Raw genomic sequence first — 16,627 nt, 5'->3', positions numbered from 1 at the left:
ATGTTGCGTGGTCTGCATAGTGCCTCCTTCGGCATAAGTACTCCAATTGCTCGCTGCTGAAGTGCTAAGCCTACTGGGGCTGTTTGTGCTGGGTAAGCTTGTATTTCCTCGAGCATGCACCACCTGTCAGCAAGCAACACAGCTATGTGTCGATGTGTGTTCTTCGTGTGTGTTTATGTGTTCATGCATGGACGTTACAAGCGCGTCAGAAGCCATGACTAGTGGCACAAGTCAAACCCGTATGTTGTTTTTCTACTGTATAACAGTAAGAGGTTAGCACTCTCTTATTAAGGAGCTTTTAGACAGTGTAATTGTATTCCAAAAGCGTTTGTGCTAGTGTGTGCTTATGATAGTGCATGAGCGTACATGCAGCTTTCCCAGGGGGCTACCTGATCCTATTACATTATCCAACGAACATCAAAGGGTTAAGAGCTGTCTGCCTCTATAGTCATTAAGCCCTCTCTTAGCCACAGTAAATCAACGCTGTGCCGGCAACAGCTGCTCTGATCACCTATTAAAACTTCCATAATGTGCCGTGTGTACAGAGTGGGGCCTGTAAGCTGACACTGGCCAATAGGCCCCAGATAAAGGCCATCTTGAGCCTCTGATCTGGTTCCTATGGTCAGGATGGCAAGGGAAGTGGAGCTGAGTGGGCAGAGATGACAGAGAAGCCTTGCCCGAGGGCTTGAAACCATGCAGGATACAAAACAGATATGCCCTGTACTGTAGATGTATTTATATCTCAAGGCACCAGACTGTAAGATGTTATCAAGTCTTTAGCCCAGTTGGTTGAAGTCTTTAAAACTTAATATATTCAAAGCTGGAGATTTCCCAAGCAAATGCCTGGTAGCAGCTGAAAAAATACTTTATCTGATCTGATGGGAGCTATACGTTAGAGCTGAGTAAAAGAATGCACGCACACATGTGAAATGCCTCTTAAATACTAAAAATACTGCTGTCTACAAGTTAATCTAAACACTGATGAGAATACACAGCAGCTTTCTGCAGATATCTGCACCAGTTTGGCTTTGCAGCAGAGGAGTTGACCACAGGCTAGCTTTTTCCACTGATCTGGTCAGGGAAATTGTGTGGAAATCAATAGCAGGACTTGCTAGCTGGACTACTGTCAGTCTGTACAGAGGCGCACGCTCAGGAGGCTCGTCTCCATGGAGACACAAACAGGGCATGAGACTGCCCTCAGGTGAATTCTCTGTGTGGCTCCACCAGCTGAATTGGTCCATTTAGGTTTCATTTTCTTTCTTGTCTACATCTTTCTCTTTCTCTTTTTCTTTCACTTTCTCCCCTACTGTTCAGCAGCAGGCCCAGAGCCTGACTTTTCTGTCTCTTTCTTTCATTCATTCACTTTCTCTTTCTCTCCCACTGACAGGTGGCAGGGCTAAAATTCAAGAGAAGGTATAAGGTGAAATTGGGTCTCTGTACATAACAACTGTCACAGGCCATTCAGGGGATGGATGCTGATTTGCCTCTGCCAAGGTTGCAGAGATGTTTGTCAGTTGATCTCATAGCATGGCCCGTGCATGCTGTGCTCTTCCCTCTCCTCTCTCTGACAGGATTTCTTTTCACCTTTTTTTTGTCCTCACTTCCTCCCTCGCACATACAGATTGTTTTTCAGCCTCTCACCTCTTTATTAAACAGCCCGTATATGGAGGTGCCTCTGTTTTCCCGCATCACAAGGTACATTTTGTGCTTTGAGTTTGTTTCGAATTTAGCACACCAGCCCCAATGGATTTGTTTGAAGAAAATGAGAGATGTCTCCAAAATGTCTGATCAAAGCCTGGCTTAGTTGCCCATGGGCTTCAACTCATGTTGATAAGATGTCCAAGTGCCAGTCATGGAGCTTATGACTGCCTAGTATCTAAGCAGATTGTATATTTTTAAAGTGCTAGATATATTTGAGGAGGAGAGGAGAGGAGAGCCATCCAGTGAAGGACATGGATGTGTTTAAGGGCTCTGGCAACCGGCGCTGGGGGCCTGGCAGCTGGGCAGAATTCTTTTATATCCTGCTATGACTGGCACTTTTATACACACACACAGGCATGCATGCATGAGTTCATGCTCTGTCTCTCTGTCTCTCTCTCTCTCTCTGTACGTCTCTCTCTTTAATGCGCTCACTCACCACTCGTGCCATTATACACGCTGATATCCCTTTTCATCGTGGGTGAGGCTACTACAGAGCTAGGCCAGATAGGAGAAAGAGGCTCTGTGTGTGTGTGTGTGTGTGTGTGTGTGTGTGAGTGTGAGTGTAAGTGTGTGTTTGCGGTGAGTGTGCGACAGTGCATCAGTTGTTTTCACCTGCATCCCAGGATAGGGGAGATTTTCCTCTCCCTTTCTAATTTCTTCTCTTGTTTTTGTTTTGTTTTTTTTATATCAGGCAGCTTTCACACAAGAACTCAGTAGATCAGCCCTACGTGTTACACACATGTACCAAGAGCTCATTCTTCAGTCTGATGAAAAACATTTTACTGGCGACTTTTCTGCACAAATATCCATGTTTGTGTGAATTCAAACTAATTTGTTGCTCCATATGAATGCTATTAGCTGAAAGAGAATACAACAAATGCAAGGAAGTTGCAGTGAGGTGATTATTGGAGCAATATTTTGTGTGCACCATCTGATAAAAAAAAGCCCATAAAAATTAAATTAGAAAAGGTCTTTGTAGTGAGAGGGAGGGGGATCTTAAGCCCTTTGATCAGTGGTGTACTAGCATGTGTGAGACATGGATGATGGATTATGCACCGAATACTGTTACCATTTTGTCATTCATATCACGCAGCTCAGAATTAGTGTACGTTCGAAGGAGGCGATTGTAGCAGGTCTTTAAATGTGTAACTTACTGTATTGCTGACGTCATTAATCCTTTTATATTTGAGAAGGCACTGTATGTCACACTAAATGAAACACCTCTAATCATGCATACACAAACACAACTTGAGAGGAAGAGACACACACGCACACGGATGCCAGTTCACATATTAGCACTTGTATAGACATGAAGGAACATACAGTATATAGAACCAGACAGGCCCATATTCCACTGGCCCTAAGCAGAAGCTATTGTATTGTGATAAATGGAGTGTCTCCTGTCCCTGTAGCCACAGGGCCCTGCAGCGGTCCACTGGGAGCCTGGGGATGCTTGGTGGCCTTTCTCCCTGGTTTCCTGTCTCCTGACTCAGCACCAGCTGTGCACACCAGTAGGAAAAAGAACATGCAAAGGGTAAAAATAATTCACTGGAGATTCATGGTATAGTGTGACCCTAAGGCAGTCAGTTAGACAATAGTCTTTCTTTTAGCTGACAGCATGCCAGGCAAGGCATTTCAGAGGAGGGATCATCATGCTCCAAGGGATAATGGCCCTATGGATGATATCATGTGGGATATATATATATATATGTGCATGTATGTATGTATGTATATAGGGATATTTTATTTACAGAAAATGTGCCAAAATGATGATAATGCAGTATGTTTTGTAATGACATCCTATAAAAGCCCAGTTTCATTGTAAAGATGTTTGTACCAGTTTATTCTAGATCATCTGGATATGATTGCTGCTTGTTTAAATCACCACAAAACTGCATCCCATACGGAGACACTTAATCAAAAGCTGAACTTGGCAAATTTGTCTTGCGGTTTAAAGACAATCTCTGACAGTTGCCCTGGCTGACTCTCTGCCCAGAAGCCACTCTGGCATTGAAGGAGACTGAGCTTTATGGCAACAATGGCAGGCGTGCCAGCGGAGCCAGGCAGTCATCATGGTAGCAACCATGGTGGGCTGTCAGAGGGAGCTGTGTGGCAGCACTGTGCGGTTGAAGCGCCTGCTCTCTCCATAATGGAACAGCTGTTTGGAGCGCGGTGCGCCAGGGCGCTAGAGCACAGAGTAAATAGAGGAGAAGAGCAATGTAAACAGAGATGGGATGGCGGGAGCCGCTTCCCTGCTACCGTGAAAGGGGGTAAACACCCCAGAGAACTAGATGGAGGGGTTGTCAACACAGGAATGCACAAACACCACTACACAGGAAGGTGTGGAAAGAAAGGGGGTTGTGTTGTGAAGGAACTAAACAGTAGCTGTACTCCAGCCTCAAGTTCCCATACAGTACCTGACCTCTATATTTTCATTTTGATGAGACAGATAATTAGAAGAGTTGCCATACCTACTTAACCCAGTTCCTCAAATTTGAAAAAATCAGTACTATTCTGTGGGTTAATTATCAACCAAATGCCCTGATTAGATTTGATTTTGGGTGCAACTGATTAATTAAGCTCAGGGCTGATCTCCCTCCTAAGATGGCCAAGGGTCTTTATTATTTATGAGTTATAGAGCCTCTCCAGCTGTCCTGCATTTACAAATGGGATAGTACGAGAAGGTGCCTGACCCCTTTTATGACAGGCTGTAACTTCTCCTACTTTTCTTGGAACAGTAGAGTACTCTGGACAGTGAGAGTTACTGTTGGCACAGTATGGTTTTGTAACGCGACAAGAGGAAAGCAGGAAGACATCCACACCTGTTAGACCAGGCTCAGCTGGCTACTGCTGACCTCCCTTCGTCTTTTTTCTTTTTTCCACAGCTAGGTCATGCGACACAAAATTGAAGCTGGGAAAGATTTGATCTTTTGGGTTCAGACCCATTTACAAACAGCATCCATCCCCTGATTACTTGGTATTCTGTGATTGCTGCCAAGCTGGATAAATACATTAAGAGTGAGCAGTTTGGGCCAGATACGAATCTGAGATAGTTTGAGACCATGTGGCTTTGACTCCCCTTTCTCTAAACCTCAACTCTTGTGGGGAATTCACACGAGTGGACCATGCTCTTGAAATTGTATATTCAAACGGACCTGCTGACTTTTCCTCTCTTTTCATTTTCTTCGCTCATTCATTGCTTTGTGGACACACTACTGCTGCGTAACACAACAGAAGGAAAGACATGGAAAAGTGTTAGAGGGATGATTTTTGGATAAAAGAGGATGTGACACAACCATAACCCACAAACACAAAGAGAGCGGCCGCTGATAATGAGTCACGCGTTTGTTATTTTGTCAGCGCCATGTAAACAGGGTGGCAATATTACATCAGAGTTTGCGAGCAACATATGTAGCGAGGAGCAACAGTAATCCCATGTAATACTGTGAAAAGCTCTTTTAGCATAGCTGATACAGAATCTTTACAAGCCACTAATAATGAGCAACAGAGAAATGGATTAGGGGTGGCATGGCTGGATCTGGGCCACAGCAAGCAACACACACCACCAGTTCGTGAGTTGACTGTGTTGGCATATGCATCTGTGCAGCACATTAGTCCAGCATATCCCTACGAGGAAGTGTAGGTATTTGCAAACAGCAGGTGGTTCAGCATTCAGCTCACCTCCGAAAGCCTTCCGTAATGCACGCTGTAAACATGCACACACTTTCTGCTTGTGGAGGTTTCATGCGCTTAAAGTTGTTTCAGTCTGGAATCCATCACTAAACAAAATTATGTTGTTTACCATCAGATCGACTGAAAGGCTCCGTAACTTGCCTGTAATTTTCCTTTTTGCGGTTGCGTATGCAAGTCTCACTCTTGAATATTTGTATGAATCCAAATGTAGACATCAAAGACGTTCTATGTTTTTCACGCTGAGGCTGCACTTTGGCTCCACTCCATGGAGGAATTGCTTGAAAGCTTCTGTTACAGTACGGTTGAGGTTACTCTACAGTTGCTGTAACTGCTCTATAGCTGATATGCTCAGAAACGAACGATCAGGGCTTTAGTGCCCTTTAAGAAGAAGCAGTCAGCATCTGAGTGATCTGTTTGTCCTGCTCCCTTCTCCCAGCACCTTGTTAAGACCCAAGACCTCACCTCAACCCCACTGCTACACGCACACACACATACACACACCGGCCTGTCTGTCCCCTGTTCAACCCCCTCACAGTCAGAGGCCAGACAGGGTCAAGCAGAGGGCGAGACATTTATGAGGTGTAGATATTTGTGCAGGAAAGCATTCCTCCTGTTGACACTGAGCAACACAGTCTGGATGCTGAGCGAGCTGAACCAGACAGGCACAGAAAAGTGCAGCAGTCCGACCAGTCTGTCGAGTGAGAGGTAAAAGAATCCAGGTTATAGACTTTAAAATGAGGAAAGGAGCAAAAAAAGGTTGGGGCATTGACCTATTTAAGTGACTTTATCCTTCCCATAGATACATCGTGTTTGGTTGGCTTAATTCAGAATGCATAATTTGTCAAAAATATCTGAAGTACACCCAAATTGTCCGTATTAGATCCCTGATGAGTCTTGACACAGCATAGAAGAGTAATGAAGCAAAACCCTCTAAAAGCATGAGAATAACCTTAACACCCCCACACTCCCACTCTTAACCCCGTCTTCAGCTCCAGTAGTGAGGAGAGTCTCTCCTACCCCCATGCTGCTGATGCAGGAAGGGCCATGGCTCAGACACGGGGCAGTGGCCATAGTCAACACTAAAGGTTGTGGTGGTAAACAGAGCTGTTTGTGTTCACTGGGCCACTGTTGGAGATGACTGATGTGCCCATTAGCCCCTGTCTGGGTAGTGGGGGGAGGGGTGGTGGCGCAGGGCCTCTATGCAGGACAAAAAGACCCCTGGGCCTGCAGAGAAAGGTCACTGACCCATATTGTGTCTCCTTCAGGCCTAGCCAGTGGTTATTTCACTGATTCAGGTTACAGAGATTGGCTTTGTCAAAGCTGATGAGTACGTATGCAAGTGGACAGATGCTGTAGGTTATGGATGGTGTGGTGGGAGAGGGGAATATACCTGCCGCTCCAGGCACTGAAGTGAGAAGGGTTCACATTACTGCTGGCGTTTTGTACACTACTGTACGCTACAAAACCTCCTAAATAATACTACAGCGTGTCCTTGATTAAAAAAAAATAGAAAAAAGGTGTTCTACACGCTTGTTATGTGTGATGTAGTGTGGTTGGTGTTCCACTAGAGAGCGCCCTCCATTACATCTAGCCTCCATGTACAAGATGTGAAAAAAATGCATGTTATGAGTCCCTTTATTTTGATAGAAACAAACATTCAATTTGAATAAAATATTTCATTTGTTTATGATATTTATTCATTTTTAAAAATTTTGATCCTATACCACAGATTTATTTGTAAAAAATGCAGCACAAATACAGAAATTACACATTTACAGATCTTGAAAACATCGACACACTGAATGCTGATAGGCTTGTTGAGAGGTTTGGGACAAAGTGGTAGTTTTAGTTTTAGTTTAGGCCCATCTACTGGTTTTCTACCCTCTCAGAGATACACAACAAAGAACCAATTCATTTTAAAAGAAAATGGGCAAATTTATTTTATCATGAATCACAAAAATTCACATCTATCTCTGAATCAGTCAACATCATATTTACAGAGCTTGGCAGCTAAACCCAGTAGGCTTTATTTGATGCTGTGACAGATCTGTCTCTATTTACTAAGGAACTCAAAGCTCACGTAAACTTAGTTCAGCCAGAGACACTTACATCAAAGGATTTATTGCAACAAATAAAAGAATTTGGCAGAAAATGTGCCTTGTTCTTGGTGGTGCTTTACAAATGAATCCAAGTAGCCTCAAAATTCTAAGGGGAGCACATTAAAACTCCCTAAGGGGTATAAAGAACAGAGCCGAGCACACACATATAAATGAGATATGTGATATACATAATGCAACACAACAAGGCAAGAGCTGCCATCACCGTGTTGAGTAATAAGAAACTAGAACAGGTGGAGGCTGGGGGATGGTTAAGGGAGAAATCAGGCATGTGATATAGGTAGTTATAAACAGTATAACCAGCAAAAGCAGCACAAATCATCATGTTTGTCATTAAAAAAAAGCCTTATTGACTTGTTGGCTCACCTGATTGTTCCAGTCAAATGATACTAATCAGCTGATGACATACGCGACGTAAGTGCTCTGTCTGAACTACTTGCTCCATTTGTGTTAACAGGTAAACTTTTTGCACTTCCTGTTTTTTTTTCTTTCTTTTACAACACCAACAAATCTACCTTAGACATTTGTGGAAAAGGGTACAAATGGAAGTGGACTGGGTTAGTCTGTTTTGAAAAATTGTCTCTTTGGTATCAATTTTTTGTCTCTTTAAATGACAAAATACATTGTATTTTTTTTCTTTCAAAGGAAGTATCTTAGTCACATTACAAAACTTCATTCAGACCCTCTGAAATGTCTCACCCTGTTTATTTTTGTGACCCACAGTCACGTTAACTCCAGCACATTCAAATCACACACACATTATAATTGGTGACTGCAGTAAAATTTTACTGCTGTAAAGATTTTGCTATTTCTGTGTGTAAAGCAGAGACAACCTCAATTTTACAATTTGATAAAACAAAGTTTTGAAAATAGCAGTAGGTGCAAAATGCTAGATTTACCAAATGTGTTGATGGGAAATGGCAGGTGCAGTAAGATGGCGGGTGCAGTAAGATGAAGGGGACACAGCCAGAATAACAGAATTAATTCACAGAGGTTTGTGGATGAGAAGAATCCAGTGTTGCTTTATTTCTTTTCACTAGATGGCCTCTACAAGACCAGTTTTATTTAGGAAATGCAAATGCGACATCACACCAAGAAAAAACAATGTCACATTCTCATAAAGCGCTCTTGGCATGAACAAACAGCAACATTGACAATAAATAAAATGTTGGCGAACAAAATAAAACTTTGTGAACAAAGAATACTCAGGATTGCATATCAAACAAGACAAAAATAGACAAAATGTACTTGGCACAAATTAAATAAACTTAAGTAATTTTCAGATTGAGTGAACCTACTCTATGTCCATTGCTTTGTGAATCTGATTGTCCTTCACAGTTAGCATTGAGTATGTGCGTGTACTGTACAAAATAGACACAGATGGCTGATGAAACTAAAATAGACTAATTCCAACAAATTGTCAGTACTCCACATCTTACTTTGTCAGTACCTTGACCTTCATAATCACACTCCCAGGTGGCCTTTTGCTGCATATGTTTGCACTAAACAAAACTGCAGGTACATGTGCAAGAAACCATTGTCACAATGCAAAGCCAATATATATGCACATAGTGGAGGACAAGTATTCTATAAGTTACCAGTGATTTCTGATTTGAGTTCAGTACAGGTGCTTGACATATGTTAAATTTAAATAAAGGAAATAAAGATATTAAAAGACACTTTGGTATTTTAGGTCATAGTGTGCTGAACCTATGCATTCATGGGTGCAATGCACATTTAGCACATTTTCATTAAGAGACCCAGTATTGTTCTAAATTGATTTGTGTGGACATGATTATAGTGATGCCAGGACACTCATCACACACAAATATTGTGTCAAAATTGTATACTCATTTACTTAATCTTAAATCATTTTTGACCCGTGATTGCAGTCCAGTGGGATCTGCCTTGTGATGATGACCAACTGAGAGTTACATAAATAAAAGGTGTGTTTAAAACAGGAAAACAAAAATGCGAAGTAACAGAACAGTTTTACAAAAAGCCACTTGACCTATTTTTTAAACAGGATGACCCCTCTCTCTCAGAAAGTAAGTCTTGTCCTGTCATAGACTAAATCCTTCTGTCTTTGTTTGTGCTCTGTCTGTCTCTGTCTGTCTCAGCAGGGCATATGCAGTGCAACACTAACGTCTCCAATCTTGACTTCCCAAAGCAAAGGAAACACAACGTAATGTATTCTACACCGATATAAAAATAAATCAATCGCAAACATGGAAAGATACATCTCATATATACAATAAACTCCTATATAAAATAGCTTTTATGTACATATAGACAACAGACAACAATACAATAATTGAACTGTACAATGTACACCTGAACAGTTAAGACAGGTGAGAGGTACTGAAGTGTATGGCTTGATTGGGAAAAATTCAAAATATTTACAGACATCAACTTTACATCCTTTACATGTTTTTAACTTCCCTGGAATGAAGAGGTCTAGGGAGAATCCCCAGCCTCACTTTCTTTTCCATTCCCTTAGGTAAGGCTACCTTGAAAGAATTGGTCCACAAAGACTATTCAGCCTCTTGATACTTTGCACAGTCAAATGCACTCTCAGCTCTCCTTTGGTGACATGTCATAGGAGCTGGAAGCATGAGTCTTAAAACCAGTTATGAAGCTGTCAATCACATGGATCCATTAAAAAGAGATTAGTTAGACGACTGAAACGCCATTAATTGAATTTGCCCAGGAAGACCCAGACATACTACTATTCTTCTCGAAAGGATCAACCAGTTATCGACATCCCCTTCACTTCCACAAAGGTTAGATGCCAATAGACTCCAGTGTGTAACCTCAGACAGAACTGCTTTGGTGCTGACATTTAGTCCATGGGTCCTTGAGGCATACCCAAGGAACACTTGTTGTCTTCCAAGCCTGGAGGGTCTTGTAGGCAAAGTCATGGACTTTTATCCTTCCTCCAAAGGAGTCCTTCAGTAGTGTCCTCATGGAGGTTCAGCACAGAATAGACACCCCTTCAGCAGTGACCAACTGACCAGTGGTGGGGTCATACGTCCCAGCCAGGTAGTAGAGGTCTGGGGAGGTACTGTTCGGCTTCTGATTTCGAGTCAGACACTCATACTCCTCTCTGCTCACTACCTGGCACTTATGAGAGATAGTCTGGACGTCATTCTCATCCTCATGACACGACTGGTACAGGGCATGCTGAATAGGGAAAAGATAGGGTTAGTTGGATTATTATATGTATGAACCAATGAAGAAAGTCCAATGTCATGTGAAAGTTTCACAAGCTGTAAACGAGTAACAATCTCCATTAAATTGTGACCTTCATCGTGGCTCACCTTGCCATCTCGATGCCTCTTGCCTAACTTGGTCTCTTCAGGGTGGTAGAACCATTTGACTTTGACCACCATGCTGGAGGTCCAGGATTCCCAGAAGTTCTCAATTCGACCTACGTATGGAAGGTTTGGCCGTCCAGCTGAGAGGAACACAGCACAATCTCCCACTCTTACTGTGTCTCTTCCTCGCACGATGGCCTTATAGAAAAGCTTCCTGGCCTTGCCCTTTAGACCTCGTCGCTGTGGAAAACCAGACACTTTGACCAAACTTCTTTGATGATAATGATAAGTATCTCTCTTGGCCTCTAATGATTTAGTATTCAGGAAATGTGAACTTATACTATGTAAGAAAAGAAAGACAAGACTTTGCTACATCAATAGTACGCAGTAGAAGCATTATTACTATTCTCACCTGTGTTGGGTTTCCTGACCACCTCCACATTTGTCGTCCTGCAAGGAACGCAGACATCTTGGGCCTTGGAATAAATGAGGTGTCATCTGGAAGCATCCTAGGTTTCTTCATGAAATCCTTAGATGGTTTAGAGGTGGAGCTGGTGCATTCTTTCCTCTTCAGGGACTTTGTGTTGGAGACCTGGTCAGGGGGACCTCCTTTGGCATTGGAGACAGCCACAGCTTTGGCCACAAAGGAGTGCTGGTGCGACCTTGAAGACGTGGAGGGTTCAGAGGGTTGCAGAAGCCCACGGTGGGAAGACAGACAACTCTGAAGCATCAGTGTAGAACTGTCCTCATCCTCTGAGCTGTAGGAGGAGTCATTGTCAGAGGAACACAGGCTGGAACTGGAGAGAGAACCTGAAGAGGAGGAGCTTGAAGAACCAGAAGAGGAGGAGGAGACAGAGAGACGAGACAGGAAGCGGCCAGCCGTCCTTAGTCCCCCTGAGGCTGCAGCCAATGCAGCCCTCCTTCTCTCCTCCTCTTCGTCATCCAGATCAGAGTAGGAGCTGTGGCACTCTCTATGGTAGCTGAAGCCCAAGTCACCATATTCACCCAGACGCAGAGAATCCGAGGGCTTTCTTTGAAGTGTGGTTCCTTTCACAAGAAGTTCTACCCTGGAGGCACCACCCTTTTTGTTGTCTTTAACCAGCAGGACTGGGTGAGAGTAAGCCTCTGTCCTGGGCATACCACTCAAACTGGAAGATCCACCTCGCAACAGCAGAGCCTTGCTGTTCTTTGTCTTAGGGGAGGTTACTCCTTCATGATCTAACTTGACCAGGAACTCGTGTCCAGACTTCCTGCTCCTTGGCATAACATGCTCATCTTGCCTACGCCTCTGACCATACAGCCCACTTCTAGGGCCCATAGATAAACCTTGACTTGGCCCTGTTGACTGAGTACAGAAGGAGGAGTAGCCATTTGCAATGCTGCTGAAGGAGTCCACCTCAAAGGAGCTACTGCTGAAAAGGCCTTTGGCTGGGGTGGATGCCAGTGGCTGGGTCTGAGACAAGGGGAAAAAGTCATCCTCCTTCCCTCTCAAGGCCTTCTTAGGTGACCCATTGAGCTGAAATAGGTTGTCAGACATCCTCTTCCTGGTGTTGGCCAATGAAGGCCAACCCAGGAAAGGTGATGGATTTTTGTTGGCATTCTCAGCCTGCTGCTGCTGTTTTTGTTTTTTCCCAGAACCCTTTGGTCTCCCTAGAATGGAGAAAATGTGTGTTTTAGCAATACAGGAAACATGACTGCGTCTCATTTGTACATACTGTACACTGACCAGTTTATTTGGTACAGTTGTACAAAACAATAGCCCCACAATAGGTCTTGTTGTAAAGCTTCTGCTGCTCAACATGAAGTGTGAATAAAGAGTATTAACAAAAATTTCATTGGAAACTTTACAAAGCTAAGATCTTTTACAACGCTGTTGTGTTGGATTCCATAGCTGAGCAGTGTCGAAACCCACAGAGATTTATTTAAAACTCATGAACCCATGCTTGTCAAAGATTGCTAAATTTGTGTGATACTATTACACAGTGATTTTTTGTTTAACTTTACCATGTCCATGTAATTTAGGGGTTATTTCTTACCTGGTCGTCTTTTGTGAACAGTTAGAGTTTGGCTGTTGTTTATAATATTGATAGCGTTGAGTCTGTCAGATGGTCTGTCACTGACGGGGGCCTGCTCCAGACTAGAACTTCTTTTGGCTGTTGTCCCACTGGGTACCAGCAGGGCAGGAGATGACTCCCCACCTAAAAACAAGGGGAAAAAAATTGTTAGTGTTTACCTGAAGGTAGACAATACAGTGCAACATAAAAGGGAAAATTCAGAGGGGATATATACAGAGGGGAGACACCTACAGTGAATCTGGTATCCTGGAGGCAGCAGGCGGATGTTTGGGAGAGAAATCTTCCCTCGGTCTCCATCATCAAACTCTACCATCACTCCTCCTTGCTTCCCTTCATCAGACGAACCACCTGCAAGAGATAAAAATGTACTTCCTCATGTGTCCAGGCAAATAGGCAAATTAAGTGCATAAATACAATAAAATATATAGTTGAAGATACAGAGGACACATAGGAAAAACAGAAGAAACTGATGTCTCACCTCGACGAACATAGCCTGGGTATAAGCAGCGTGAGCGTTCACTCCAGTAAGCACATACCCTGGTTCCTTCACTAAGCATAGTCTCCGACTCTGGACGTATATCCAGGACCTGTAGGTCAAACCAAAACATCATTAAGATTCATTACAGGCTACACACACACACACACAGATACATGTATACACACACACACGCACACATACAAACAGTGTGAGAGCCATGGAGCATTGTGCATGGGCAGTCACTGTGCCACGTTTCCAAGCGGCACTTATCTCATGCCAATGTGCCAGTCAGGGCTGAAAAGAACGGAAGCCATGATGCAGTAAATCCTGACTTGCTGAGTAATACTAAAGAGGCCCTGAATAGAGGGCTTGTGATTGCAGGTTGCCAGATCCTCCCTCCAACAATGCAGGCAGCCCCAGCATCCGCCGCTCACTGGGGGCTCTTTCAGGTTGCTTTCATTTACTGTTGCCATGGCGAGGGACCCTTTGACTGATGAGGTGTGGATGTGGGTGTGTGTGTGTGTGTGCATGGAGAAGAGAGAAGGAGCATGGTGAAAATCAGGGTATTGGTGTCAGAGTCAAAGACATGGCTTTTGGACTAATTTAAAGACAAGAAAGTGGAAGTATGGCATAATTAGAACCAGCTGCTATCCGATGAGTGTTTAGATAAGACTAAAGTTGCCAGAAGTGCTTGGTGTGGAACGGCCGGGAGAATTAGAAAATGGCACCTGAGAAGGCTTTGTTGGAAAACTAACATTGATCAGTTTGAGCAAGTTTACATGGAAGGAGACAGTCATCCAGATAGTAAATAGACTAATGTATTTGTGAGGGGAAAGTTCTTCTACTACAGAACAACAGGGACCTGATGAGCACTGATTTTGTGGACAATTGGATGCTACTCCTGGCCAATAGGAAGATATAAAAAAAATAATAGCATGTGGGATCTCTTTTAAGAGCGTGCTTGGAGTTATACCTAAACAAACAAAAACTAATAATGTGGAAAGAAAAAGGAAGTGAATTTGAAGAAGCTTAATTGAATCATGTGCACCTGTGATGTAGTAATCTCAGTTAACTGAAAACACATGTTTCCAGAGAGGTGAAAAAACATAAGGTTTCAAGTTTCCTCACAATATTTACTGAATATTTTATCCTGCTTTAATTGAAAACATGAAGGCTATGGCTAGTAATTCCGCATGACTTTAACTGAAAATGTATGCCAGCTATGTTTTTCAAAAAAACTCAAATAGCTCACTTCCATACGTTCTGCACTTCAACATAACCAACAGGAAATTCGATTGCTGTATGTCTAGTTAAAATCTTGTGTGGAGTTTTATACATCACTACTTTATCATTCGTGACTTTGGATGAAATATGATCACAAAACCATTTTAGATGAGGTCCCAGCACAGTTATCATGCCCCCTTGGGAGCGTCTCCTTTCCCCTATTAGAATGACAGCAAAAGCCATTAATCCAAAGCACAATCATGCCAGTTGAACTCTGCTCTACTCTTCCAGGGTCATTATCACCGGACACTCCATTGTGTGCAAACACAACGTCCTGTGCCCTGTTTGGCAATAGTGAAGACTTATTTCCACAGTTGGAAAAGATGTGGGTTTGACGGCTTCGCTTTAGGTGACCCAGCTGTTATTAGTTCATAGAGACCAGCGTCCTCTCAGTGGAAAAATGGGACAAAGGTCACCTGCTGTAACAAGCACCTAAACTCCAGTCTGGATGCAAAGCACACCAGGAAGCACATGTTACCTAAATACGAATGAATACCAGCCAAGAATGTGCTGTGGTTTCTACAATGTATAATTATGTCTCATTACATGGATGACTTAGGTAAACTATAATTGTATCTTAACATTCAACTGAATGAGAGTTACAAATTGTGTGGTTTCAGTAAAAAAAAAAAAAAAAAAAAAATCTTAACCACCCCAGATGAGACTGAAAACACTACAGGGGTGAACAGCTTTATTGCAAAATAGATATGTGTTATGATAGCTGGATACCCCTACACTTTTGTATTACTTTGTATTAAGTCATCATTAACTAGCTTCTCTTCATATGCTGTTGTGTCTTTGTCAATCTGTGCCTTAAAACAACTACTTTGGCAGCAATAGGGATGTAAAGTCCATGTCATCTCCCATGAATGGATCCAGGTGTTTGTGGGATTATCCCATCAACACAAAGATCTGGTTTAAATGACAGTCACACACACACACACATAAACCCACAGTCCCTGCCACCCATTTTTTCATATTCATTTGAAGGTTTTAGATGGCTCTCAGTGACCCTCAGAGGCAGTCAAGGGAGGGTGAAAGAGAGAAAGCGAAGGGACTGCCAGAGCTACAGAAGGCTGGAAGGCAGTGGAGAAATGCAAAGAGGGTGAGAAGGATGTTTAAGAGAAATACAAGTGTTGAATGACCCAAAGGACCAAACAAGTGATGGTTTTGTCTCGTGACAAAGAATGTTTTAGTGCAGCGGGGTGAACTTACAGCTTCCTGTAGCAGTTGCTCCAATGAATAGATTCTTGGGCGGTTTCCTCTTTCTCCGTCGATAACAATGCTGAAGCTAGAGAAGAAGCACAGCAGAGAGAGAGAGAAAGATGAGGCTATTTTCAGATGCTTGTATTATGCTCGCCCGGCTCCCATGTCATATGTTACTCCCACTCTGCTGTTGTTATAGCATCTTTTTGCTGCCTGAGCCAGAGGAGCTGTATTGATATTGAGCTAGGCATGGGACAATGTTGGGTTTGCAATGTAAGGAAGAAACACATAAAGTGGGATCGAAGGGAGAGATAAAAAGAGGCAAAAAAAATGTGATAATTGGTGAGAATTTCTGGTCCTCCGATGCAAAATTCCTCTTTTTGTGATTGTAAAAATTTTGCATTGATTTTGGCGGTCCCTGTGGACAAAAGCAGTACTGTCCTAAAGAGTTTGATCTGGCTAATACATGCATTTGTCTTGGAAGAAAGATGCAACTTAATTTAATACTATTTTTCTTTTTTTAACCACAGCTGTTAGCAGAATGCATAGCAAAGAGGTAATGTATCTATTTGTGGCTATGCGAGATTGGTCTGCATGCTGTACATGGTTTCGTATGATTTAGCGGTGAGTCTGATCCGAGGACAGGCATTAAGAATAGCGAGGCATCACTTGTTTTATGTTAAATATTAATATGTAAGACAATTTGAATGACATTTGCAAAAATGTAGTATTGCCTCATCTATATGTGTATTGAGA

General features: G+C 42.8%; 1 protein-coding gene across 6 annotated transcripts in view; it reads right to left on the bottom strand.

Moving 5' to 3' along the window:
- Positions 1-7,751: 7,751 nt before the first annotated feature.
- Positions 7,752-16,627, bottom strand: part of LOC121620969 (BAH and coiled-coil domain-containing protein 1) — a 61,457-nt gene continuing 52,581 nt past the window's right edge. For all 6 annotated transcript variants that reach the window (XM_041957233.1, XM_041957232.1, XM_041957235.1 and 3 more), the window contains 7 exons: positions 15,881-15,956; positions 13,382-13,490; positions 13,135-13,251; positions 12,865-13,026; positions 11,241-12,478; positions 10,832-11,068; positions 7,752-10,694 (listed from right to left, as the gene is read on the bottom strand). In XM_041957233.1, the coding sequence (XP_041813167.1) occupies positions 10,485-10,694; positions 10,832-11,068; positions 11,241-12,478; positions 12,865-13,026; positions 13,135-13,251; positions 13,382-13,490; positions 15,881-15,956 (2,149 nt within the window). In that variant the 3' untranslated portion in view covers positions 7,752-10,484. The remainder of the gene's footprint in view (positions 10,695-10,831; positions 11,069-11,240; positions 12,479-12,864; positions 13,027-13,134; positions 13,252-13,381; positions 13,491-15,880; positions 15,957-16,627) is intronic.

Source organism: Chelmon rostratus, chromosome 17 (assembly GCF_017976325.1).
Source record: "Chelmon rostratus isolate fCheRos1 chromosome 17, fCheRos1.pri, whole genome shotgun sequence".
In the NCBI taxonomy this organism is placed as follows: domain Eukaryota; kingdom Metazoa; phylum Chordata; class Actinopteri; order Chaetodontiformes; family Chaetodontidae; genus Chelmon; species Chelmon rostratus.
Note: the sequence above shows the minus strand (reverse complement) of the source record. Positions and strands in the feature narration are given on the sequence as shown.